Below are 27,523 nucleotides of genomic sequence, written 5' to 3' on the forward strand. Positions count from 1 at the left end.
CAGAGTCAGCAATCCATAGTATTCTAGCATCCGGTTATGAAGCTGGAGCAGCCGGGGCAGATCGTCGTAGGGCACAGACTATACATCCATTTTGGAGTAAACAAATTAACAGCAGTATGCCCGCTCCCAAAGCGAGAATTAACGGGAAAACGCCGAAGACACTCGAAAAAATTGAATGAAAAAATGCAGGGATCACACCAAATATAGTTTGAAATGAGGTCACAAGGCCAGAACTTACTACTTTAAAAAAGTGTGCCAGGACCGTTGCCGACGAGGCATTAAAGATTGTGTGAATCAAAGCACTGAAATGCAGGGGCAGGTCTGTATTTAATAAGGCATTCACCTCAGTACCAGTATTTGCAATGTGAAGGACGAATGTCTCACGCGCAGATATAAGGAGGACTTCCTTCTGGGACAAAAGAGCTCTTATTCGACTCATCTTGTTGAGCTCTGCTTTCAAGGTCGGGATAGAAGGCCAGATGGAAACATCGAGCCTCCCATGTGGAGGAGGAAACAAGACATTCTTACAGCAAACTACACACTGGGAAACTGTAACGATATAAGGAATATCGGCAAGCATACCACAGCAATCTTCATTATTAAATAACAAATAACTACCGTTTGCAAGCAACGTGAAATTCGGTGTAATAGCTGGGGTGGGAGTGCCTTTCAAAACACAGACAAGATTAGGTGCTGGTACATTACAAGAACCGTGCAATTGCAGATTTCTACAGACTAAAGAGTGATCTGGGGTGGATGTGCAATCTTCACCTTTCAAATAAACTTCCTTTCCTCCCCTTAAGGACCTATACGTGAATGGGAGATTCCAGACTTCATGAAGATAAGCACCACCTAAATGCTCAATTCGACCTATGGTATAGTGTTTCATACATGACTCAAATTTAAAGAGGGGGAAAGGTAGAGTTATCAACCTATGGATGAGCCAAACTGCAGAATTCGACTCGGCCACTGAAAATGGTAACGGTTCCAGTTTTTCAATATGCAACAGTGAAAACATGGCCTCCTTCATTGACATAAATTGTTGCTTAACAGTCAAATTAAAAGGCAAAAATAACAAAGTCGTGTTCATGTAATCCCAAGGCACCTTCCCATTTTTCAACGTTTGAAGAGTCCAAGCAAACTGCATAACAGAGCGCAGTTGATTCTGCCCATGGTACAGAACTGCAACGTTTTCTTGCACAATATCAACAATAGATGAAACAATATTATCTAATGTGTAAATCTACAACCGCAAGCACTTTTTCTAAATTGGTCTGATCTATTGCTCTTAGCCTAGAAGCAGCTTCAATATGGGACAGTTTCCAAACCTCGTTGAAAGCAGCATATATCCATCTTTTAGATCTGCCTGCTGCAGGACCTTTCACAAAATCATTCAAATCAACAGCGTCAGTGTAGTGGTAAGTGTTTAGTGTAGATCGCGCAATACACAGCGCGATGTCTATTCTATGTTCTTATTTCCTCGCGCACTTCACGCGCTTTGTATTTCATCTTATGTTATGGTTCAAATGTGTAGGCTCACGCATGGAGGGTTCGTTCTGTGGAGAGTTCGAACATGTAAGGAGTCACCGTTGGACTTTCCACTGGAGGGATGCTTCATGTGCTGGGTGGAGTATTTTGGCAATAAACTTCGACTACTAAACCTTTCTGGTTTCCCTGGATTTTTTCACTTAACATTTGGCGACGATCAGGAAAGTCCACCCACACCCACGCAGAAGATTTATAATCATCTTCTACAAATTCAGATTTTCGTTGGGATCTACCTTCCATAAATCCGGTTGATCTCATCCTTTCATTGAGAATATTCCGGTAGGATTTGTTTCAAAGAGTCCCATTCCCTCTCACGAGGTACGTAGAAAAATATTTCTGAAGCGTGATTGGATAATCCAAAAGCCAGTTTTTCTGGCTTCCCTATTTGATACTTTGCGACTTTCTTTCTTCATAATTGGCCAGTGTAATGTACTTAAATTCAGCTTGTGACGCCTGCTTGTGACGTCTCTGATAATTTTAGGAGCCAATCTCCTTTTCTTTTGTTCGCGCTGATTGTTCAGCTTCATTCTTACTGTAATTGGCCCATCGGAGTGACACTTCTTTCAGTCCGTGTTGTGGAAAGTGTTCTTCATCAACACCAGCGCATTGCTTACAGCGACGCGCACGCTTAATCATTTGTTTTAACCAGTGTATTGCTACAGCGATACGCACGCTCAATAGTTCAAGGAGAAACACATCCGATTGTAATATATTACAGCGTATTGTTTCAATGATACACACGTTTGCCTCGCAATTTATGTCATTTTACCAGCGCATCATTACAGCGATACGCACGCTTGCTTTTCAATTGTTATCATTTAAACCTGCGTATTGTTTCAGCGAAACACACGCTTGCCTGGTATCCTAGCAACTTTTACCTTCATTGCATTTCTCCACAGTGACACACTCGCTCACCTGATAGTTTGAAGCCTGCCGTGTGTCACTTGTCATCAACTATTTGCATGTTTGGGTGTTCATTATTATAATTATTATTTTATAATTTTATCCTATGGAGTTAGCATTGTTCATTATTCTATTTGCTTAATTTTGTGTTGTGTATTTCTCATTATTTTCTCAGTAATTGTAAGTTTTCAGGATTTACTTATTTACTATTTAAAGGATTTTCGGTGGTCTTATTTTACATGATGTCTAGTATCCAGTTGCAGCAAATTACTCAACCACCTCCTTTTTTAAGTAAACCTGGGACACCTGAGATCATATGGTCTGAGTGGTTTGGTCCTTTTGAAAACCATCTTGTTGCTATTGACGCTGCTGCATTTTTACCTGAACGGAAATTTGCTATTCTTTTTGGTTGTCTTGGCCAAGCTGCACAAAGAATTTTTAATAGTGTTGTTCCCATTCCTCCTTCTACTTCTCAAGCTGGTGATCGCCAATAGAACATTTACCTTGAAGCTGTTGCTCGTTTAAAGAAGCAGTTTGCAGAGGAACCCAACATTATGTTAGAGCACCATAACTTTTATGTAAGGAAACAAAAAGAGGAGGAGAAAGTTGAAGAGTACATTTCTGCCCTTAGAGTGTTGTCAACTTCATGCGACTTTGGTCCATTATCCGATAATTACATCAGGGATCAGTTTGTTTTCAATTGCGCATCACTTAAAATTAAGGAACGGATTTTAGGGTGCAAAAATCCTTCTTGAACGAAGTAATTGACCTCGCAATAAGCATTGAGCGCTCCACACCCTCTATTAAAGTGATGATCGATACAGCAAAGGGCGGAGTTAACTTGATCAACCCATCGCATGGGTTTCTACTTAGTCCCTGGGGACGATAATCCAATCAAGGTTGGGAAACTACCTGTGTCTAGTATTGAGTGTGGCATGCCTGTGTCTGATTCTTTTACTTTAAAACAAATTATTCATGAGTTCAAGCCAGTGTTTAGTGACGCTGTGGGCAGTGTAAAAGGTTTTGAGCACAAGATCAGATTAATTCCGGGAGCTCAGCCTGTTTCTCATAGAGTTCGATCTGTCCCTCTGAGTGTGAGGAGTGAATTAAAAGACTCTTTGAAAAATGTATGTGATCAGGGTATCATAGAACCTGTTGATTCTTCTCAGTGTGTGGCCCCCATCGTGGTCGCGCGCAAAAAGTCAGGCGAGATTAGGCTCTGCGCGGACTTGCGCGCCTTAAATAAAAATATCATAGACTGCCACCCCCTGCCTAACATTCATGAGTTACTCGCAAACCTTGGTGGTTCTAAATGGTTTGAAATCAGCATACCATCAGGTTGCTTTATCAAAAGAGTCCCAAGAGTTAACTACTTTCATCACCCCCTTTGGGACTTACAAGTTTTTGCGCGTTCCGTTTGGCTTGGCATCGACCGAAAGCGTTTTTCAAACACTTATGGATTCTCTTTTTCACAAAGTTGAGGGCGTTCAGGCATACCTTGACGACATTTTAATTTTTGCAAAGTCTTTGGAGGAACATAATATAATTTTGAGGCGTGTCCTTTCTGTTTTGATGTCAAAGAACATGACCGTCCGTAGTGACAAATGTAAGTTCGCAGTTAAAGAACTTGAATATTTGGGGGACACGGTTTCCCCACAAGGGATTAAACCTAATTTTTCGGTCATTAGGACCATTGAAGATGCCAAACACCTCACAGACAAAGATTCTTTACGGTCCTTCCTCGGGCTGGCAGAGTATTACGCAAGGTTTATTCCGTCTTATTCCAAATTGGTTGAACCTTTGCGCATGTTATTAAGGAAAGGCAGCAGTTTTGTTTGGTCCTCTGAACTCGATAAAGTTTTCAATGAGGTAAAAAAGATGATTGTGTCCGCCCAAGCTCTTCATGTTTTTAGAGAAGATTGTACTTCGATTATAACAGTCTGTCTGGACTTGGAGCTGTACTTACTCAAAGAGTGAAGGGTCAGGAACAAACTCTTGCATTCGCTTCTAGGTCCCTCCAGCCTTTCGAAGAAAAGTACAGTACTATCGAAAGGGAAGCATTAGCATGCGTCTGGGCGGTACAAAAGTTCAGAATGTATATTTGGGGTCGGAAGTTCGAATTGGTTACCGACCATAAGCCTCTAATTTATATTTTCAACAAGGTAGGTTCTTCTTGTATGTCTACAAGGTTGATGATACTTGTTTCCAAGTTGCAAGAGTTTCATTTTGAGGTGAAACACATTCAAGGGGGGGAAGAATTTCCTGGCTGACTGCCTTTCAAGACTGTCCAAGGGTAAAGATGATGATGAGGATGTTTCAGCTGAGAATATTGAATGTGTTAGGGGGGTGGATGCAGTCTGTGAAATGAGTTCAGTTCTATCTGAAAAAGATTAGAGGTCTGATGATGTAATTCTACAGAAAGTCATTGCTTATTCCTCACATCGTTGGCCTGAACCTAGGTGTTTAGAAGGCGATTTGCGCAGGTTTGCCCAAGTTTCTGACGGAACTTTCAGTTGAGAATGGAATTGTTCGAAGAGGAGACAAATTTATTCCTCCTTTCAGGCTACGTTCTTCAATTATTAATGAAGCTCATCAGGGTCATTTAGGGGTTACTAAGACTGTCATGAGGATAAGGCAGCACTACTGGTGGCCCTCTTTGGATGATCAGGTTAGGAAGTTGGTCGATGCTTGTCCTGAGTGTCTTTTATCGGATAAGCTCTGGCAAACTTTGAAAGTTCCCCTACATCCAACTGAGTTTCCACATACTTTGTGGGAGAAAGTCGGGCTAGATTTTTCTGGTCCATATTCCGTTTTGAATCCAGAAAAAAAAGACGTGATTTTATTGTTTGACTATTATTCAAAATGGATGAGTTTGTTAAAACCCCTGATTCTGATTCCACAATCTTTTTCTTAAGGAAAATTTTTAGTGTGGAAGGCGCTCCTAAAGTAATCGTTACTGGTAATGGTACGCATTTCATATCTGAAAAAATGTGCAGGTTTCTAGGGGAATTGGACATTAAACAGTTAAAAGTTTTTGTACTCACCTTCATCGAATGGCTTGGTGGAGAGAGGGAATAAAGAGATCAAAGAAGGGGTTCAAACTGCATTATCATGCAATCTTAATGTGGTAGAATTCATTAAGCAAAAAGTGTGGCATTACAACACTTCGCCCAGCTGTACCACGGGAGTGCCTCTGTTTACTTTATTAAGGAGCAGGGAGGCTCATTCTGTTTTGTTTCCTTATTGGCTTCAGCATATGTCTGGTGAGAGGAAGATTGATCTGGGTGCTATTCGGAAAAAAGTAGATGATAATCAGAATCAAATGAAAAAGAATTTTGATAAGAAAGTTAATGCTGTTAAAGTGGATATTTTAGTTGGGGTCTGGGTTTTAATTAAAAAAACAGATAGAGTCAAAAAAAGAGAATCAAAGTTTCTTGAGCCAGTTCAAGTCCTTAAAGTCAGTAGGGGACTGCATTTGTTGATAGGAAGGGTTGGTGGAGCAAACGTCAGCTGGTAAAAGTTTCTCATCGTCAGGTGGAAATTAAGCAAAATAGACGTTGTGAACCTAAAGAGGATTTGGATTGGAGTTATTGGCTGGATGTTCTTAATAGGAGTACTGGGTCCATTCCAGCTGTTGCATCACACAGTTATTCAAATGTTCAAAATGTTGTTCAAAATGTTTCTACGTGTTCTTCCCGTGGCAGGACTATTAGAGTCCCTAAAAGGTTTGATGGTTTTGTCAGATTTTAAGATATAAATGTTCCTTCTTCTTCCTTTTGTTTTTATTTTGCTGTTGTAAGGGGGAAGGTGGTGTAGTGGTAAGTGTTTAGTGTACATCGCACGGTACACTGCGCGATGTCTATTCTATGTTCTTATTTCCCACGCTTTGTATTTCATCTTATGTTATGGTTCAAATGTGTAGGCTCACGCATGGAGGGTTCGTTCTGTGAAGAGTTCTAACGTGTAAGGAGTCACCGTTGGGCTTTCTACTGGACGGATGCTTCATGTGCTGGGTGGAGTATTTTGGCAATAAACTTCGTCTACTAAAGCTTTCTGGTTTCCCTGAATTTCTTCACTTAACAGTCAGTCAGTTTGAACAAATGCAACTTAACTGATGCTAAGGTCTAGTGTCTGAGCCAACTCTGACATAATTTACCTACAGAATAGGTGGTGACTGAATGATGACTTTGAAAACGGGGATCTACTCTAACCTCTGTATAGTCAGGGGTCAGACCCAGAAAACGGTGCTGGCAGGAATCTGCACTTTTTTGCCTTAGCAACCAGCCTTCGGGATTAATGCTGGAAACATTAAAAGAGGAATTTCTCAACAGGGCTTGTAATTCACTTAGGGAAGTTCTGGTGAAATTATTCCAATCGGGAAATGTACCCAAATCAGGAAATGAAGGAGCATTTAATTTTTTTAGAAGTAGCAAATCCAAAGCAGGCGGTTTGTGAAATAGTGGCATTCAGAAACAACATATGGTTTGGGTTGAGACATCCACAATACAAAGCTTCAGTGCCTTGACTTGCCAACTTTTAGAACCCCAAACAGATTTAAGATCAATGGTGTCTTTCCACAGTTCATAGCCCCCAACAGCCAACTGGTCAATAAGGGACTTCGAATACAGTAATTTTGTGTGGGTTAGTTTAACCTTGGAAGAGGATTTCTCAGTCATCCTAAAATAAAATACATCAGGGTTTGATTGATCAAAACCAGTAGAATAAGAAAACTTTTTCAAAAGAGTCTTTGAGCTGCCTTCTATAGGTGTGGGACAATGTTCCCACTGTGTGTAGTTTACCACATTTCTAAACGTGTTAGCTTTATGCAGAAAGTGATTTCCAATACAAATCACCATAATTAACAGAATCTAGATACAAATTTTCAGCATCAAAGGCAGCATAATATTTCAAATTAGAAAATAGAGCCTCTACCGCCAGGACGTCCCAATCATAATTTGTTTAACGACATCCCCCATAGAAACACGGAGTACATTGGGAACATTAATAACCTCTGTGGGCCCATGAATCTGGAACTTTACAGCATCCCATACTATCCCATCTAAAACGGGCCAAGCAGTTTTATTCACAAATGTCTGGTCCCTCATCATGATGTGTGAAGAGGAGTGTGGGGCCAAAGTTCCATCAATTAATTTAATTGAAGTTCTTTCTTGAACGTAGTGTCCATTTATAAAATGAAAAACTACTATGAAGAATCGGCCACCCTGTGTAGTTTGACATTGTCAATGGAGCTGTACCTGTTCCTCTTTCACCCAGGAAGAGGAGGTAAAATGACTGTTCTTGTACCCTGCACGCCAAGCATGGCAACTGGAGCTCGATAGGAAGGACCTTCTTTTTGTCGATCTTCTCTCTGACCAGTTCTCCAACGTGGGGTAGCCAGCCGGAATCTGCAACGCAGCATCAGATGTGGAGGGCAAGTGTTCCTTTGCAAGACTGTCTCTGGTCTTTTGTAGGTTCTGCAAAACATTAGAATGTTCATCTACGTAAAAGGATGCGGCGGCCGTCGCCATGTCTAAACCATCAAGGTCCGGGACAAACATTTTGATGCCAAAGACCCAGAGACCTTATAGGGAGATTATTTAGTGCATGGTGTACGCTATTGAGGAGGGTTAGCCAGTCTCTGCCAGCACCTAATACCTTTGTTGTCAAAGATTGCTTTAAGTCACGGTTCATCCGCTCCACAACACTATTACCCCCAGGCGGATCACTGAAAGAATATCGACGGACAGAATATCGACCATCAAAAATATCATTGAGAAAATATCGACAGTCAAAATATCGAGTTTCTATCTACAAACAGGTAAGTACAAAAATATCGAGTTAAAAATATCGTTTACAAAAATATAGTTGTAAAAAATATCGTATTTACTAAAAACAGTGTTAAATTAAAATTAATAATTAATTACTAAAATATACTTAAAATTACTTAAATTAACTTATAATAATTAAATAATCAATGAAAGTTAAATAAATATTTTTTTATTTCATATTTATTAAACATATATATATAGTAATAAAATATAATAAAATAATACCCAAAAACTGAAAACTGACCCTGAACCCTAAAAATACCCCTTTACCCAAAAACTGAAAACTGACACTGAACCCTAAAAATACCCCTTTACCCAAAAACTGAAAACTGACCCTGAACACTAAAAATACCCCTTTGCCCAAAAACTGAAAACTGACCCTGAACCCTAAAAATACCCCTTTGCCCAAAAACTGAAAACTGACCCTGAACCCTAAAAATACCCCTTTACCCAAAAACCCAAAACTGACCCTGAACCCTAAAAATACCCCTTTACCCAAAAACCCAAAACTGACCCTGAACCCTAAAAATAAAAACGATATTACTTCACTTACCTTAAAAACGATATTACTTCACTTACCTTAAAAACGATATTTTGGCTGTCTATATTCTGTCCTGTCGATATTTTCTCCAAACGATATTTTGGAGTCGATATTATGTCTGTGCACCCCCCCAGGCCTGCATGGAGATGAAAATTTGACTTGGACCCCCAAAGAACTCATGGCATCCTTGTAAGCCTTAGAGGCTGGAATGGAATGCGAATGGAAGGTGCCACACGCAAAAATTCCCACAAAGACAGGCAAATCCCTTATGACTGTTCTGGAATCAGCACTCCTTTGAGGCGACAACCACACAAAGCGCATGCAAGAGTCAACTGCTACTAAGATGTACTTATACGCAGTATCTGATGAGAAAGGACCACAGTGATCTAAATAAACACACACAAGCGGTTTATTAGATATGTACAACTGAGTTTGGGGCAGGCGTGCAGCAGTAGCAGGTTTAATTTGCTGACAAATGTCACATTGAAGGACATAATCAAGCATTTGTTTGTACAAACCCCGCCACCAATACCGTTGCTGGAGAAGAGATACAGTAGCTCACACGCCGGCATGCGATGAGACCATCCCAGCGTGGGCTGCTGTAATCAAAGTCTGCCTGCGGTCCGTGTTGGGAATCAGCCTGTCACCAACGTCGTTAATTCTCACATAAGGAACTTTATCAGGACTTAAATGATAAGAGTATTTAGAAGGGAAACCTCTAGTGTAATTACCTCCCTTGTCTGTTGGGGCAATAGCTGCCAAGATGTCCTAATCAATCTTACTTTTGGAACGTGTAACCGCTGCTACGGCATATGTTGCAACTGCTGTCTTCGCAGCTTCATCCACGAGACAGTTGCCAACATCATGAACTCCAACACGCTGGTGAACCAGAGTATAAATTACAAAGACAAGTGGGAGCCGTTCTTTAAGCTCTGCCACTCGAACCCAGATCATTTTATGTTTTATTGTGCGACCCTTGGAGTCACGATAATCATTTTGAGTCCAAAAGGGGAGATTGTCATTGTATGATTGAACACAGTAGTAAGAGTCCCTTACAATAAGAGTAGTCACACTGGGATCGGCGTACTCTAATGCAAGCATCAGAGTACGAAGTTCTGCCAACTGGGTGGTACAGTCCCCTAATGTCTGTGTATGCACGACATCAGACTTGAATTCACCATCCACCATAGTACCAACCACACTTGCGCAGGCCGAAGAATATGCGTGCTTTGAACCCGTAGCCGCTTGCGTGCTTCCGTCAGTGTAAATGATACAACGAAAATTCTCAAGCGGGCGCATAGTCAAAAGAGCAGGATGAACAAATTCATACTGCAAGAACTCTTAAGTCTGCAAAGAGGAATCAAAAATTAACGTGACATCCGGGGACGTCAAGGACGTGCACCATTGTATCCACCGAGGGTGCAAAGCTTTGGAATTTGGTACACTAGCTTTCGTCAATGCCTCCAAGGCAGGATACAGAGTAACAACCAAAATGCATTTTCCCTGCAACAATGCACGTTCCTTAGGAATCGCCATCTGCACTGCTGTCAAAACTTTTTCCACAGTGGAAAACCGCAACTCAGCCAAAGTGTACAAGTGTGACTTGTAAGTGATAGGGACTGTGTTACCTTCATTAAAAGTGAGGTATGTGAAACCCACCACCCCAGGCATGATTCTTATCACCAGGTTGGTGTGGTTATCACGAGTCGACAAGAATTTACATTCTAGAAGATCAGCCTGCAAAGATTGCAAGATGGCTGAATGTTCAAGCATAGGTAATAGTCGGAATATGGTAGCAGAGGCAGCGTGGATGTGTATACGATTGAAAGGGCTGGATATAGTAAAATCTCGAAGAAACCTGCACAGAACAGTTTTCAGTAGCACGGAACCTCGAAGTTACTCAGAGAATCAGAGTATAACTACGAAGAAGTCCGCACAGACAAGTGCTCAGCAGCAGGGAACCTTGACGTTATACAGATAACTAGAGTTGCGTGTAGGAGTTGTTCAACCTGAAACTGATCCTGCTACTGTATTGAAGAACAGGCATACATTGATTGAACCTTGATGCCTCTATTGAGTGTGATGACAGAGAAATAACGGTAGACGACCAATCGTTATTAAAGACAGGAATCCCTTATAGTCAACATTTTGGATCTCTTGAACACAGGATTTTGCCCTGATGAAGGGAATCTAAATGCCCGAGATGCATTGGGTGGCGCATCGCCACAGTTTGTTGATCCAAGTGACGTGTGTTATGATTTATGGATATAGGAAAAGGATTATTGTTAATAGTATCTCGTCATGATGATGAATGTATAGAGATACACAAATTACTTAAGGGTAAAACTGTAATGTTATTATACATTGTATAACAAGAATAAGAACATGAAAATTGAATAAGGTTTTCACTTTTGAAAAATACAAAAAAAATAATATGAATGTATAGAGATGAGTTTGTGTATTCATTTTTAAGTTTTTGAATTCTATTATTGAAAATAATTTTTCTCGGAACAGTGCACACTGCATGTAGACCGCTGTCCACATCCTTTGCATGAATGTTCAAGCAGCCAGCACAATTTGGAAAAAGAAGGTTGTATCAACACGTAAAGAGGCTTGATACGCTGGGCATATTCGGGAATGTAGGTACGCCCGAAATTCAAAAAGCCCAGTAAAGATTGCAGTTTTTTCAGTGTTGTGGGAGCTCGCAAAAGTGTGCATTTCTCCAGGAAGTGAGGAGCTAAACCTCAACCTTCATTGTTGAGCTTGTAGCCCAGGAACAACACTGTGTACTCTACAATGTGTGATTTCGAAAAGTTAAATATAGCCATAATCCGCAAAACGGCAAATTATGCGGTCTACATGGCACAGATGCGGCCATAATTCATCGTCTGTGAGATAGATGTCATCCACATACGAACATGCATCTGCGTCGAGTATCTCCAAGAGAGAGACAATGCGGGCGGCAAAGACGCCTGGACTATTCTTGTAGCCCATAGCCAAACAGCGAAATTGGCGTTGTTTGCCACCACTGGTAAAAGCTGTCCATTGTCTACTAAGAGGGGATAGATTGTGGGCAAAAAAACATTGGATATGTAAAGTGTGGTTTTAAACCTTTTACGCATGAGACTTTCCACAAGAGCAGAACTGTGAGTATTCTGCACCGCGCACGTACAACAATGTGAGTTTAAGTGGCGGTAATTCAATACCAAATGGTACGAGCCCTCAGGCTTGGTCACAGTAAAAAAAGGGTTATTTATTGGAGACACAGACGTTTCAAATTCACCTTGATATTCCAATTGATCAAGGATTTCCGCAACGGAAGCTTTTGCTTCTCGCCGCATGTGGTACTGGGGTTGAGGCTGTGGCATTGACCGCAAAGGAATCTCATGCCAAGGGGAAAATGTGTCCCACCCACAGTGAGTACGGTACAATGTCGGCGCAAGCGCCTTAGCCCAATCTTCTGCAAAATGCAGAGCCTAATCCTTCGGCACAGTGTGTGCGAAAGCAAGGAGGGCCACCTCCTCCCTTTGCGGAGCAGCTAAGACAAAGGGTGGGGGCCAGTCGACCTCAGCCAACAAAGTGTCATAGGTAGTAGTTAGACTTTCCCAAAATACCCCTTTTATTGTACATGCTATGTCACCTTCAACTATGAAGACAATTTCATTAAGGCTTTCAGGGGGAGCCACTCTAGTGTCAGCTGCCTCAACTACAACGAAGGTGTCAGTCGCTGTCACCTTCAGTAGTGGACGCAACGCCTCTCGAATGATGGTAATCTCCGTCGCACTGTCTGGCAGCGTCAGCACCCACGTCAGATTCCAAAGCTGCGTTCTCACTATCTGTGGCATATCTCGCTGTTACCGCAACAACTTTCTTCTTCTGAAACTGGGGCCTTTGACGCGGTGACTCGTCCTGCTTGCCTTTTCCGTCAGCCTTTCGTGGCTGCTCACGGCTCTGTTGGGCACCTTGTCCTCTGCCGCCGCCTCCTCCACCGGTGGGTATTACCGATGTCTCCTGCAAAGAGCGAGGAGAACGTTGTTCAAGGACCTGAAATGTATCAGGAGGCTTAATCTTAGCGAGGTCACGCACCTAATATGTACGCTCAGTAGAGGCAGGTGTAGGTGAAGCAGGACGGGACCCCTGTTTCTGTTGCTGTTTCCCCTGTTTTTTGTTCTGACTCCAATTTTGTTTCCGAACTTTCTGGCGGTCATCTTTATCAGTTGACGCCTGCTGAGTTTGCTGCTATGTTGGTTTTTTAGCAAAAGGCTTAACACCCAAACTATTACGGCCAACGGTCTTATAAGCCTCCGTAATAATTCCTGGTAACTGACGGGGTTTCTAGGCCTCTGGAATATCATGCAAAGCATTATACACCTGGAAAATTACCGCATCTTCCTTGACATTAGCAAGGACGAGATCGCGAACCATGTCAAACGCTCCAATGAGTCGCATGCACAACTCTACAGCCGCCTCCGGTCCATGTTCATCCTGAACACGCTTAATGAGGGAGGGCAGAACAGCCATTGACAGGGTGCTGAAGCACCTTGTATAGACTGCCGCAAAAATCACACCCCAAGTGGTACAGTCCTTTACGTCTGGCACTAGGTCTTTCTGCAAACTAATAGTAAGAAACTTGTGCTTCTCCACAGGAGAGGTATTCGGGAACACTGCCTCCAGTTTTAAAATATGTAATAAGAATGAATGTGTGTATAAAATGTATTTATAAACTTGTGAAAATGTATATTAGTAAATTGAACTTATGGGCAAATCCTAGTACAAATTATATTTTTTTAAATGGTGAAATTCACACAAAAACCTAGGTTTACAGGGACGTTATAGTTAGGCAATAGCATTAAAAGACTGTATACATTCACTGAAGAATCCAAAGGTTTCAGGGAAGCTATAGTTAGATTCAGATTTTACACACACAAAACCATAGAAATTCAGCAGTTATAGTTATAGTTATCTCAAGTAACTATAAATTGTGCCCTAAGGTAACTATAACTCGTGCCCTCACCATGCACTGCCAATTATCACACATATTACATCACCATGACATCTTCTTTGATATAATTGACAATATCACTGCAACATTTGCAGTGAAATTATTGATGATACAACTGTGCGTGGCAGAGTGCAAGTTATAGTTACCTTAGGACACGAGTTTCAAGCTAGTCTGGCTAAAGAGGGGTGATAACCCGAAACCAGACCAAGGAGGCCTGTTTCTGGTACCTGACCTGCCAGTTCAGTCTGGATTATTGCCCTGGGGAGCAGGGTCAAGACTGATCTGCATATGGCTGGGTCCAAGCTAGAATAGCATAGCGAGCAAAATAATGATGGATTTAACCCAGCTCTGTGACTTGGGATGTTTGATTAATTCAGCATTCTGTCCATCATTTGTTTGCAAAGTAAACACAGGAAGAGGCATGGGACACGCATGCCAAAGAGAAATGGGGAGAAAGAATTGGGGAACGAGAAAGGAGCCAGAAAACAGTAAGTCCATGGGTGGGCTGAAGTCCACAAAGTATATACAAGATGTCTTGAAGAGACAGCGCAAGTGCTGTCTAGCAAGACTTAAAAACTATCTCTTTCAATAAATGTCTCTCAATGCAGTGATATAATCAGCCCTACTAAAGTAAAACGCTTCCGCAAAAACTTTTTTACATTTTAAAGAAACTTTATCACATTTATACAAAATGTTTTTTGTATGGATTAAATGCTAAATACTTTCAGGGCTCAGCTCGTACAAGGGCTGATAGAGACCAGCAACACCTAGGCTTGCCTGTGGCTAGGCTCTCCCTATTAATTTGCGGGCTCGTCCATCTCTATTCAAGCATCTGACTTTTCTCTCATTTTTGAGTCAATAGATTAATAGGTATGCACAGCAACCAGGGTGCAGCTGTTCATTGCAACCACTAGGATACAATTTTGGCACCTAAATAATGGCTGAGTATTACTCCGAAAGACAGTTTTTGGTGGCCTGAACAAAGCATACTTGTTCAGGGGAACTTTGAATTTTATTGACCACTGCCAGAAATTCAAGTCCACGTGATTCCAAAAGATACTGCAAAACTTTCAGAAATATGGTCATACAAAAACAGTTGAAATCTGTCTTGTCAGGGTCCCCTAAATCCTTGTGATGACACTGGGCAAAGAGTCAGAGGTAAAGGTATGCAGAGAGAGGGAGAGATGTTTAGATAGAGAAATAGGCGTGATATACAGAGGTCAAATAGATAGAAATGTCACCTTTTCAGGGGTCCTCTTGGAAGATAAGAGCCCTGGTCAATTGTCTATTTAGCCCATGCTTCAAAATGAAATTGTGGTGACCCTGTTTTATAGGACAACATTTCCATTTTGGGGTTCAGGTGAGATCATGAGGCTGAAGGTTAATAGGTCTGTAAATGTCACCTTAACCTCAAGATGGCACTAGTGGGCCATATTACACGTTACCCTTCATGTATTTTTTATTACATGTTTATCTGGGAGAATAGTTTTAGGAATCTGTTTAATTCACAGCTAACAATGTGCACTGATAGGAATTAGAATGTTTAGGTTTTGTTTACCTTTAATTTATACATTAATATGTTGTGATTCTGTGGGTGAGTGTTTAATACATAATTATGAGATTCATTGCATTTGAGGCATAATTTGTATAATTTGCAGATGTCACTAAATCTGTTTCTAGCTAAAATGATTGTTTAAGATACGGCCAGAGTGTGCTGCATAATTTGCATTTTGCAGCATAATTTATATAAACATAATTTGGTCCTCCCTGGCACATAATCCTAGTAGTTTAGAAAGTGGTAACGCTCTACAGAAATGTTTGAGGGCTGTTATTTTGATGTTGAAATACACATTTCACTAGGAACCAAGAAACATTTTTCATATTTCACGTTCTCCAGTGATATAGAGGATTTTATACTATTTCCGGTTTTCCAATAAAAGCAAAGATTGTAACTTTATCATAGACAATGACAATCATTGGTGATCCTTGGGGAGAATGGGTTTAGTTTATTTCCTTACGAACCCAGGGCCTTTCAGAGTCAGAATAACGTTCAAATATCAGGCACTTCAATACCTTTTATGGATTTTAGTGGAGAGGGAGATCCTCATGGATTGTGGTGGGATGGATGAAAATACCAATGTCACACTTCCTAATAAGGCCGTTTTCGTGCTATGGACGGCATAAAGTTATGTTTTTGCTGGTGAAGTGAGTGAGACCTTGCTGCGAAAGTGTTGTTGGCAGCCTCAGATCGCAAGATTCTTTCTGAGCAACTTAGTTATGGTTTCTGCAAAGAAAGCTTTATACATACCACATGCTAAATTATTGCTTTCTCAAACTTGTCTGCAAAAGCATTGTGTGCAAACATCCTCACGCTATTGTTCAGTGGCTGGCAGAGTTTAGTAAATTCCTTGAAAAGAAAACTACTGTGATGTTATAATATGCTTCTGTATTGAACAATTCTTACCGAGGCCATTATTTAATGCCCCCAAAATGATTTTTATAGACTCTACCAGGAAGAACATTATCACCTGGATCGTGCTGGTTATGACAAGATTATGTGCTTTCATGCCTTAATTTGTTGGGGTAAAATGGAAGGCTTAACTCGATGATGAAGAGCATCAGAATTGACGTGGTGAGAGTCTGAACAGTTTAAAAGAAAAACATTGCCAAAATCATTGATCCCCCGTTGACGCTCATACATATTGATCTTTCCTCGACCAAATACATCTTCAAGATACTACCCACCCCGCTAGCACCCACCATGCAGGTCCAACTCAGCATTAGATGTTTGAGGATCTTCTTACCTGGCCACAATCCATGCCAGACTCAGGAGGAAATAGAAGAGTGTGGTAATGAGATATGCCAGAGGGATGTTGTAGGAAAAGTCCATCAGTTTCACAGCTGTGTTTTTATAGAACCCATAAAACATGTATGTGAGCTCCATGAAGCCCTGCAAAAGAGAGAATTATGGGAACATCAAGAGGGCCTGATTAATATATAACTGTGTTTGTGTTTTAGACAGCGAGGGTGAGAGAGAAAGTGTGCATGACAGAGAGAGAGAGATAATGTCTTCAAAATGTACATAAGCATTATTCTCAGAGTCCAATCACAACGCTGGATCCAACATATCTTAAGTTTGCTTTGGCTGACACTAAGGGCCCGATTTGGATGTTAGGCGTAAAGCCATCCAGCAGTCTGTCGGATGCTTTCCGTCCGACATCCAGGGTTTCCCACCGACTGCCGTATTATGATGACGGTGCTCGGAGGGAAACCTTCGGGGGATTCCGCTCCTCTTCTGACAGGCTAATAGAGCCTGTTGGAACATGAGCGGAACTGTAATACTTTGACTGATATCAGAGCCAGCCTCAGCTCCGCCATCGGGATTACGATATCGGTTTCCGACAGCCTTTCCATGTTGGCCTTATTGACGTGGAAAGGCTGCCAGGAAGTGACTTTGGGAGACCCCATGCCCCCTGCCCCTCCGCTATGGGGCCTGTCCCCCTAAACATCCCTGCAGAGATGCTTACAAACATCCATTTTTCATTGATTACATTTTAAAGCATTTGGGGTAAACTCATTGCATGTATCACACTCATCAGATGCAGGCTGTGAAGACAAATCCATCATCCATAACATTGATATTTCCATACAACATGTTTACCAGCTCCTTTCGCCATAGACTTATGTAAATGTCTTTTTTTTGGCATGATGGAGTACAGTCTGTCCCAAACCAAAGAAAGGTCAGCATCAGCTACTGTTAGAAGCAGATGTCTTGAGGGGGACTAACAGGCGGCAGAGACTGCTTCTAAATTGCATGCCTTCAAAACGTGTAACTGTCTAAAATAAGTGACGATCTAGATGATTGCAAGGCAACATATCTTCAAACTGCCCTGGATCTTGCATTATCCAAACCAGTTCAATGAACGAGACAACATATAAACTGCCCTTAAGCTTTTAAAGAAGTTCTAGTGGTATGATGAATATGTATTATGGACAAGGCTTTTTGGGGGAACCTTCACCTTTCCCTCTAACCAGCCAAAAGATCAGTTTTTGTAGTTCTGACATTTCTATATAATAGCCCAAATAAACGTTTTAAAGATACAAACATAGAGAGGATCCCTAGGAAGAGGCACATACTCTGCCAGAATGCAAGTAAACATTGGGATCTAAAATCTGGCTTGATAATAATGCAAGCACCAGTTAAAAATGTGTCCGCTGGGACCACCAGGGAGATCATATTATTTTTAGTATATTTTTTCATTGACGTGCATTGAGACATCTGTTTTTCAATAATATAATTGGTGACAACAAACAAAATGTCTCCGCCACTATTTTCATGCTACTTAGCACTGTATGCTGGGCCCTGAGAACCAGCCTCCTTTTTGGAGGTCACTCATTGCAGTACCAGCTCAGTGAGTTTCTATGGCCCGAGTCTGAAGGGGGAGTTATGCCACCCCCCTTCCCCCATCCCGAGCACTTTCCATATGTTGCATACAAAGTATGAACCCAGCTTGCCTTCAAACCTCCACCAATGGCACAATACATCACAGTTATTGGGTTATGGTAGAGCACCTGGGTTTTGTTCGCTGAACTTACATCAGTCAATTGAGCCAATAGAAATCTTGGGAAATTTCCTGACAAGTTGGCCCCTATGAATGGCTCGAGGAGCTCAGATAGTGCCACTGACCTATTAGGCTCTGAACAAGTAGTAACTCCAAGTCTATGGAGCATTACATTCTATGTGAAGGACTAATCCAGAGTGCTATTTATTTTTATTCTACAGACATGGGTTTATTATGGGGTACATTGGGTATAAGGATAGAGGCAATAGTTTACTAGGAGAACCTCACCATTCCAGTCAGAAGGTCCATCACATAGATGTGGAAGCTCACAAGGCCCCGGGGTGCTGGGTCATAACTTGTGCAGTTCAGATCTGATGAAGAAGAACACAGGGAACACACAGACAACATTACAAAAATCAAAGGGAGAAACATGGCAAGCCTGAAAGATCCTTACATGAAGGACAATGTAGTAGGGATTCATGATTTCAACATCAAGGGTTTATAAGCAATGTAAATAGGTCACAACATTGCAAACCAAAATCCTGTGTAATGAAAAAAGTCACAGCATGCATTTGGTGCACCACTGGATATGCTAAATCTATTGTTTACTAGAGAATGCCTGTATTCACTATGAGAGATTTTTATAGTTTGGAATAAGAAATGCAATTTTTGGTATTGTGCAGGTAGTAGTACAATATACATTGTGGGGGTGGGGGGTGTTTATATAGTCGTTCTGAAGTGACAAGTTTGTCACGAAACATGTTAGCTGAAAACATTTTGTCTAAAACCTGCCCTTTGGGGCTTAGTAGCTTAATACAAGATTGCATCACTGATATTGCTGAAATGACTTCTGTGTAGCCATTATTTTAGGACATATATTGTAAAGGTTAAATGAACTGAATGTGTTTTTTCTGTTATGGCTGCTACTCTAAATTGTATTGTAGTGCCTGCTGTTTTCATTCTCGTATTACAATTTTTAACTTGTGCTTTTTGTGAGGGCATCCTTGCAGCAAACTATGTTACATTTGTTTCAGATTAGCTTCATTCTACCACCAGCATTGCCTGTTTATGTCGACAGTATGGGCATGCTAGAGAGGCCCAGCTATCACACACAAAAATAAAAAATAAAAGCAAAGAACGTTTCGGCATAGTTCTCCGAAGGTGCGCTTAAATGAAGGGCGACGCACAGAAGCATGGTCTAAGCAGGTTTCAGAACTCTTCCATAAAAAAAATTTGTGACTCAACAAACTTTCACTAACATCTTGGAAGAGGAGTTGTCTTTTTATCATAATGTCAACAGTAATTTGCATAATTTTGATCCTCCATCCTTACATGCCTTCCCTGACCTCTGGCCGGCTCGAGTCTAAGGCCCTTCTCCATAGCATTAAGTCGGGTTCTCCATCCAATCTTTGCCCAGCTAACATCTTGACCTTACTGGCTCCCAATATTCACTCTTCAGTTCATCAGCTTTTTGATGCCTCCCTTTCCACAGGAATTATGCCAAAATTATGGAAGCACGCAAAGATTCTTCCTCTGATAAATAAGGCAAATGCTAACCCAACAGATCCAGCGAATTATAGGCCACTCTCTTTGCTTCCGGCTCTCTCAAAGGCATTGGAGAAGCAAGTAAATAAAAACATATTGAAGAGGGGGGGCTTCTCCATGAATCCCAATCCGGATTTAGGGCAAATTTCAGCACAGAGTCCGCCCTGCTAGAAGTGACAGACTTCATCAGGGGCATACTGGACCAGGGAGGAAAGGCTGTTCTGATAGGATGTATGTCAGTACAACACGATCTTTTAGATCTCTGTACATGACAACGCTGCCATTACAATGCAAGTCGTTACAACGACTTGCGTTGTAGGGCGTGGATTGTGGAATATTATAATTTTATATTCCAACACCAGTCCACGTAACAGTAGGGAAGGTGTTGGAATATAGAATTACAATATTCCTTATACAACAGCGCCATCCAGCGCAAGTCGTAGTAACTACTTGCGTTGTAATGGCATCGTTGTAAAAGCAACGCGGTGTAAACACCGCGTTGTAAACGATGTTCCCCGTTCTGATACTGATTGATCTGTCTGCGGCCTTTGATATGGTACCACATGATAGGCGCTTTACTAGGCTCAAAGACATGGGCCTATGTGGGACCACCCTAACTTGAAAGTCCTCTTTTTTGGGAAACAGATCTCAGGATATCTGGCTCCCTCCATTTGCATCTCCGGTGCCTGCTTCTGATGTGGATGTCCCCCAGGGCTCTGCTCTCAGCCCTACCCTTTTCAATATTTATCTATCCCCTCTTGCATCCATGGTAGAGGATGAGGGCGCAAAAATGATTTCTTATGCTGATGACACTCAGTTGATCTTTTCCTGTGATAAAGGCTCCGACCTTGATGGGGTTAGGATTGGGCCTGTCTCACGAAGGTGTTCAACTGGTTTAAGATTAATCAGCTAAAGTGCAATCCGGACAAAACGGAAGTGGTTTTCTTTGGAAACCCAGTAACTTGTGATTGGCGCTCCTGGTGTCCTGCATATTCGCCACCTCCACCCACAGAAAAGAAGAAAGCCAAAAACTTAGGAATCATGATAGACAGAACTCTCTCCATGTGGCCCCAGATTCAAAATCTTACTGGCACATGTTGCAGCACCTTACGAATGCTAAAACAATTCCTGCCACTGCTTCCGCTTGAAAGTAGGAAGATCGTAGTGCAGGCCTTGGTGACTTAAAAGCTGGACTACATCAACAGCCTGTACCTCGGTCTGTACAAGTCTTTGATCCAGCACCTGCAAGTGGTTCAAAATGCGGCAGCCAGAGCCATTTGTAAACCTAAACTCAGATCTAACATAACTCCGACTCTTACATCATTACTCGGGCTCCGCATCAAAGACCAGATAAACTTTAAAGTCCTGCCCATCTTCTTTAAAGCATTCCACAATGGAGGAGCCGGCTACTTCAAGAAATGGGTTAATCGTCACACTACTTTGAGGCAGCTACGCTCCTCCAATGCCAACCTGGCCAGCGTGCCTAAAATACATCTGGCCTGTACTGGCGGCAGAGCCGTTGGTTTCCTTGGCACAAAACTGTGGAATAGCCTCCCAGCACCATCAAGCCTTAATTCTGACCTACTCTCCTTCAGTAAAAACTTGAAAACTTGACTGTTCAATCACTAGGCTGAGGCTTTCTCAATTCTTCCTTCCGCTGGCTAGGCGCAAGGACACTCTAGCTTGATTAACTGTGCGCCCTAACAAATACCATATTTCATTTCATTTCAAAGAGAGATTCTGTCAGCAGTCCGGCTCTCTATATTTTTACGCACATATGTTGACTCCTTACATACATATTTTAACTGGCAAAATCTCGTTGGAGCCAGATTAGGTTGTTGGTCTATCTTTATTTAAGGAAGTTAGATTTGCACTTCTTTGTTACATTTCAATGGAGGGGTAAGCAGCAGCTAAGAGGAACCATGCGGAGATCTTCTCACAAGAAGAGGATGAAAGAGGATGAAACAAGTCTTGCCTCTATACAGCAAGAGTAGTTCAGAAGATGATTGAAAATGCTGATGCTGTAGAAGCCATTCTATTGGCTAGAGAAAAAGCTCATTTATCTAAGATGCCCAAGGCACCCAGATTATGTGGTCGACTCTCAGGGTGGTGCAGATGATGAGGAGATCAGAGGACATTTTGTGCTGGGGCAGGACTTGTCTGATTTGCTGGTGCATAATCTAGCTTTACCGTACGCCCCAAAAGTGCAGAGGGAGATTTCATTCTCTTTTATCACTTCAAGGAGCCTGAATCTCTCATCATTACATGCTGCAATAAGAAATGTTTTGATGACTGAGTGGAAAGGTGTCATTCGCAAGTAATTTCCAAGGTTCTAGGTGTAAAGGTATCGCTTGCAGTCATTTTCGGAAGAGTTTCCTCCTCCCTCTGTTAAAGTGGTCTCTTCTAGCTGGTCTCTCTACCAAAGGGGTAATATTTTTGGAGGAAGCAGTCCTGCTAGAAGCAATTGATGAAAAAAGTGGAAGCAGCAATTAAAAGATCTTACACTGCCTCCAATTTTGTTGTCAGAGCAAGTGTATATGCTAACTACACAGTTCAGTCTTTCTTATAGGACTTTCATGCCGTGGCAGAGCTTGTCCACAGTGGTTCAGATATAACCTCCACTTTATCCATCATGGAACAGCAGCTGTGTTTTCTATTGGATATTTCATTTTACCTGCTAGCTACAGTTGCATCATCATGCGCTCTTGAAAGGACATGGGTTCCCATAAATCTTTGTCTCCTCTGCCTCCAAATTCTGACACACTGGCTGTAATGACATGCGATCCTCTGCCGATTTTGTTTTTGTCAAATTTCTTGAGCTGCGATCCAAACAAAATGGAACCAGGGTTTCTCTGGGGCAATAACAAGGGTCCCTTTCACCAATGCTCTGTAGTGCCATTTTCACAAAGCGACACTACAGATTTCCACACATCGTTGCAATGTGTGAATGATGATAATCTGGCACAAACGTGTTTATTTGTGATATTTTCAATGACTGTGTCACTCCTGCCACCTTCTCAATGTAATTGTTTTTGCATGACTGATTTTCTATCTGCTATCTCACTCTTCTTTTTGTAGGAGCTCACTTACCGCCATTGTTGACTGTTCCATTTTCCTGGCCCAGTTGAAGAGCATCAAAGACTATGTTCGGAACCACAATAAATCCACCAATGAGGAGAAATGTCAAGAAATTCATAAGGACTAAGAAGCGCAGGAAACTGAAGTAAGATTTTATGCCTGTTCCATAGTGACCTGGAGAAAAAGTTTAAACATTACAGAGAATGAGCATAGAATGGTAGAGGATTGTCTAGTACGAGAGCACATTTTTTATGGGCTGCCTGTATCACTCAACGCCAAACACAGACTGTATTTTAGTAGGAAGCTGCTCTCAGAAATAGTCCCTACTGAAAAGTAAAAAGTCATTAACCTTGTGCATTAGGATTACAGTAGGATAATATAAGTGCTCAACTGAAAATAATGTATATCTATGAATTCTCCAACAGTCTCTTTCACATATTGTTTCCACTGAATTTCTACCTCCTTTACCTCAACTCCTGCATAACTTTCACCAGTTGGTGAAAATACTTTTAACTCAATCATTTTGATCAAACCTACTGGTTCTCTGCAAATTCCTAACTGCACAGCTATCCATTATCACCTAGCACTGCCCACCCTATCCAGCGGTTGAGTATTGATGAGGTATTTGTACTCTTCGAAATGGATATGTAAGCGGTGGATAAAAAAAAAAGACAAATGTGTTACTCATTGTTAATTAAAGTGAATTGCCCCGTACTCAGGGCTGGATGACCACTGTTGATAGAAGCCACTCTGGCAACTAGCTAGCAGGTGCCAGACCAGCGGGCTCTTTTCAGAGCCGGTTGGGCTTTTATGAAACATTGTGGTCCAGTTCTAGTCAGAGCATTCTGTAATTTGGTTTGCAGTCTTCCCTACCCGTATTTTTCACTACAAGGGGCTTAAGTAAAGGTCAAATGTGTATTTTGATTCTCAAAATTAAAACAATAAATTTCACTGTCAAAAGGGTTTCAAGGTCATGGATAAACAATATCACAATTATATTTATTAGTTTTGGACATACACAAGCACAAGATCAAAACATATTTCAAAATACAGATTAGTGTAATTTGTGAGAATGCATTATATAATGTAGCGTTGTCTGCCTCAAAACATGTGAGGGAGTGTGAGTTAAAGATAAGCAAATAAGGCAAGTTGGTTGGTAATATAAATGTAGTACCTTAACTTGTGAACTTCATGTTGTTTTATGTTTCATACTTTAGCAAGCTTAAATACTAGTTAACTTTAATTTTCGGAGAATAGGTACATAATAGATAGATAGATAGATAGATAGATAGATAGATAGATAGATAGATAGATAGACTGATAGACTGATAGATAGGTAGATGTATAGAAGGATAGAAGGATAGATAGGTAGATGGCTAGAGGGATAGATAGGTAGATAGATAGACTTTTCTTCAGAATTTCTTCTAAGACTGGGCCGAATACATTTCTTGTATCCAAACCGCTCTCCATCGTGGTCGGCCATATTTTTCGCCTTTGAACCGGTCTTGCGCAACTTGATGTCAGCTGTTGGCACGTTCATCTTTTAGGTGCTAATTTTCACTAGAAAACGTACATTTGTAAATCTGGTTCTACTGATTGGATTGTTTTTGGTTTGATGGGTTGTGTTTTCACTTTATTACTATTTGTGTGCTGCATAAATACTTTACACATTGCATCTAAGTTAAGCCTGCCTGCTTTTTGTGCCACTCTACCCAGGGTTAAGCAAAGGGTAATTTAGTGACTTTTTGTGGTTCATTCTTCAAGGTATTTGGGGCTGTTGCTTGACCAAGGCTCACACTCCAGTCAACTAACAACCCTGTTTTTCACACTAACAACATTGAAGTATTTCATTTTTAGTTTTGACATTTTGGTGGAGGTGTGATTAAAGGTTTTGGTATTACAAGAGTAGGAACTCAAACATGAATATTCACATTAAGTACTTATGCACAAGAAATGCATCTATTGCATGCATTATTCTCTATGCATTTTGGTTTAAACATGCACATTGATCGTGCTTTTATTTAATTTGATGATTCAGAAATGTGTAACAGTGCCATGTGTTCCCTACGACAGAAGCAGACATGTTTCCTTGATTCTGGGGCATGTTATGTGTGATTATAATCACGTCTCCATTACCTGTTTATTTAGTTGAAACTGCTACCAAATAGAATTACATACACGAAGATATGAGGTTTCTGTACTCAACATGGCCTCTCTTACTCAAAGAGAATTACAATAGAAACAATGATGGAGTAAGTGGATGATCATGCAATAAGTAGGGGACCCCCTCTTAAAAAACAAATAACAGTCAGGGAGAAGAGGGGAAAAATATCAAGACAAGAAAATGATCTCCCTCTAGACCTAAAATATTCTACAAATGAATTAATCCATATACATAAAGTGAGCACCCAAACTAACTTGTTAACCCACTAGACAAATACTCCAACAATTATACAAATATATTCTTTTATTTCATTTATTTTGTCAAAAACATTTTCATTATTATACATGTTTGTATATGCTTTTTTCATTTCCATCAACATTGATTATAGATTCATAAATAATCACAAAATAGGAAAACAATAAATGCAGATAAATCAAATAAACCCCTGTAGAGAAATACAAATCAAATTCATAACAACCCATTCAAACCATACTCACACACACCGAGACAAACCTTCACATTCATAACATATCTGGGGGGCTCAACTACAGAGTAACAATGTAATTGGAATGACCAAAGACAAAAAACTGCAAGAAGCAGGATGTTCTCAGGGCAGTGGTCGACGCGTTTCGGTGGCTGCAAGATGATAAAATGCCACCTTCATTAGGACCTGCCAGATATAAAGCCCTCACAAGAGCCACTCTACCCGGGGAAGAAAATACCACCTAGAAGGTATAAGAAAAATAAGAACAGAATGCCCACAAACTATGTCAAAACTATTTTTACATCGAAAGGACCACCTTCTGGAATGGTAGAAAAACAATATTCATTGCTTTGACGTTATGTGGTCAAAAAATCACATAATGTGTTCATGCCAACCTGAGACAGACATATAACACAAATCACTTGAACCCTACCTACTTAGTGCCATCGTGGTGATTGTGCAAATACACCCAGTGTGTTACATTTACCAACACCAAGAAATTATACAAAGACATGCAATCAAACATCATCTGTGTGACAAACATAATAAATTAATCAATAATTCACAATCCACAAGCAAGCCCAATATGATCCTCTAAATATACTTACTAGAAGAACAGTTTCAATATCCTCTATATCGATACAGACTGAAGTTTCTAAATGCAATGTCTGAGGATCTGCCACTTCTCAAACAGTTGTCAACAAACACCGCTCTCAGATCCTGTGAGGGCAAGATACACATAAGACCAATTTCTACATATCTGTGGGTCAACAGACTAATACCAAAGACCCATCCAGTTTACGCTAATATCATCAGGTGGACCACGCAGTATAACAATGGTCTGAGATTTTTACCTATCACACAGGTCCGGCTGCATAGGGCTCCCCTTATACAGACTACAGCCATAAAGCACATAGCAACAAAATCTCACCTAAAGTGACTCAACACCGTGTATCGTCGCTTACTGTTTGCTTGTAGATAATCCAAAGAGCTCTAATCCTGCATGCAAAAAGAGAAAGAAAAAGAGTATTTCACAACCTGCCAAGTCACATACCAGTTGTAGCCTCCAAGAGGTATACCGATTTACGCCATTGACTGACATGGAGAAGATACCTTTTGGAAAAGTATGTTCATGCCGGTAAATCACTGTTATCAAGTTCTCATGCGCAGGACACCAGTTATCCTCGAACTTAGGTAGTGCAATGTGCCTAGGGAGATAACGGACATAAAATAAGCCCATAATGTGATCAATAAAGTGGCCCCTACTTTGATCTCTATCAAGACAAAGAGAAACCAGCAAGAGAACATACCTAGTTGGCCATCCATATGTATCCACAGAGATACTTCATATAAGTCCCATTTCTTATTAGCAATAGATGATTGTTTAAACTGTGAGGAAGATTATAGGACCATACATAAATACTAACTACTTAGTTAAAGTACCAAGTCTTTTACAAGTATTCACTGCACTACGTCATTACCTAGATTGCTTTCGTATCATCCACCGGGGCTCCTACTCCTGTTTTCCCAAATATTCAGAGTTTCAGTCTATAATATGCTGCAATAAGTTAAACAACAAGAAATCCCCATGTTATCACAGGCTTCGAAGCGTGCAAAAGATTCTAATTGAACGAGAACCCTCTATAATTACAGGGTCTACACGGCGACTGCACTCTGAATTCCTTGTAATAGCAGACAAAATTCCACCTTCCAAGATGCATTCATAGCCCCTAGTCTCTATAGATTATTGCCCACCAACTAGCTTATTAACTAGACCGGTCAGATATTATTCATCATTTCAAACAACCTACACATATTGCCTCCTCCCCTTCCAACATGCACGGAGACCCACATAACCGATGGCACGT

The 27,523-nt window shown here is 41.0% G+C and overlaps 1 protein-coding gene across 1 annotated transcript in view; it reads right to left on the bottom strand.

Annotated features, from left to right (window-relative positions):
• The window catches only part of LOC144770500 (transmembrane channel-like protein 7), a 345,542-nt gene that overhangs the window by 188,190 nt on the left and 129,829 nt on the right, over nt 1–27,523 (bottom strand). The window contains exons 4-6 of the mRNA XM_078655055.1: nt 23,020–23,181; nt 18,673–18,755; nt 16,627–16,772 (exon numbers count right to left, since the gene is read on the bottom strand). Coding sequence (XP_078511181.1) covers nt 16,627–16,772; nt 18,673–18,755; nt 23,020–23,181 — 391 coding nt within the window. The remainder of the gene's footprint in view (nt 1–16,626; nt 16,773–18,672; nt 18,756–23,019; nt 23,182–27,523) is intronic.

This window comes from Lissotriton helveticus, chromosome 7, assembly GCF_964261635.1.
Source record: "Lissotriton helveticus chromosome 7, aLisHel1.1, whole genome shotgun sequence".
Taxonomy (NCBI): Eukaryota; Metazoa; Chordata; class Amphibia; order Caudata; family Salamandridae; genus Lissotriton; species Lissotriton helveticus.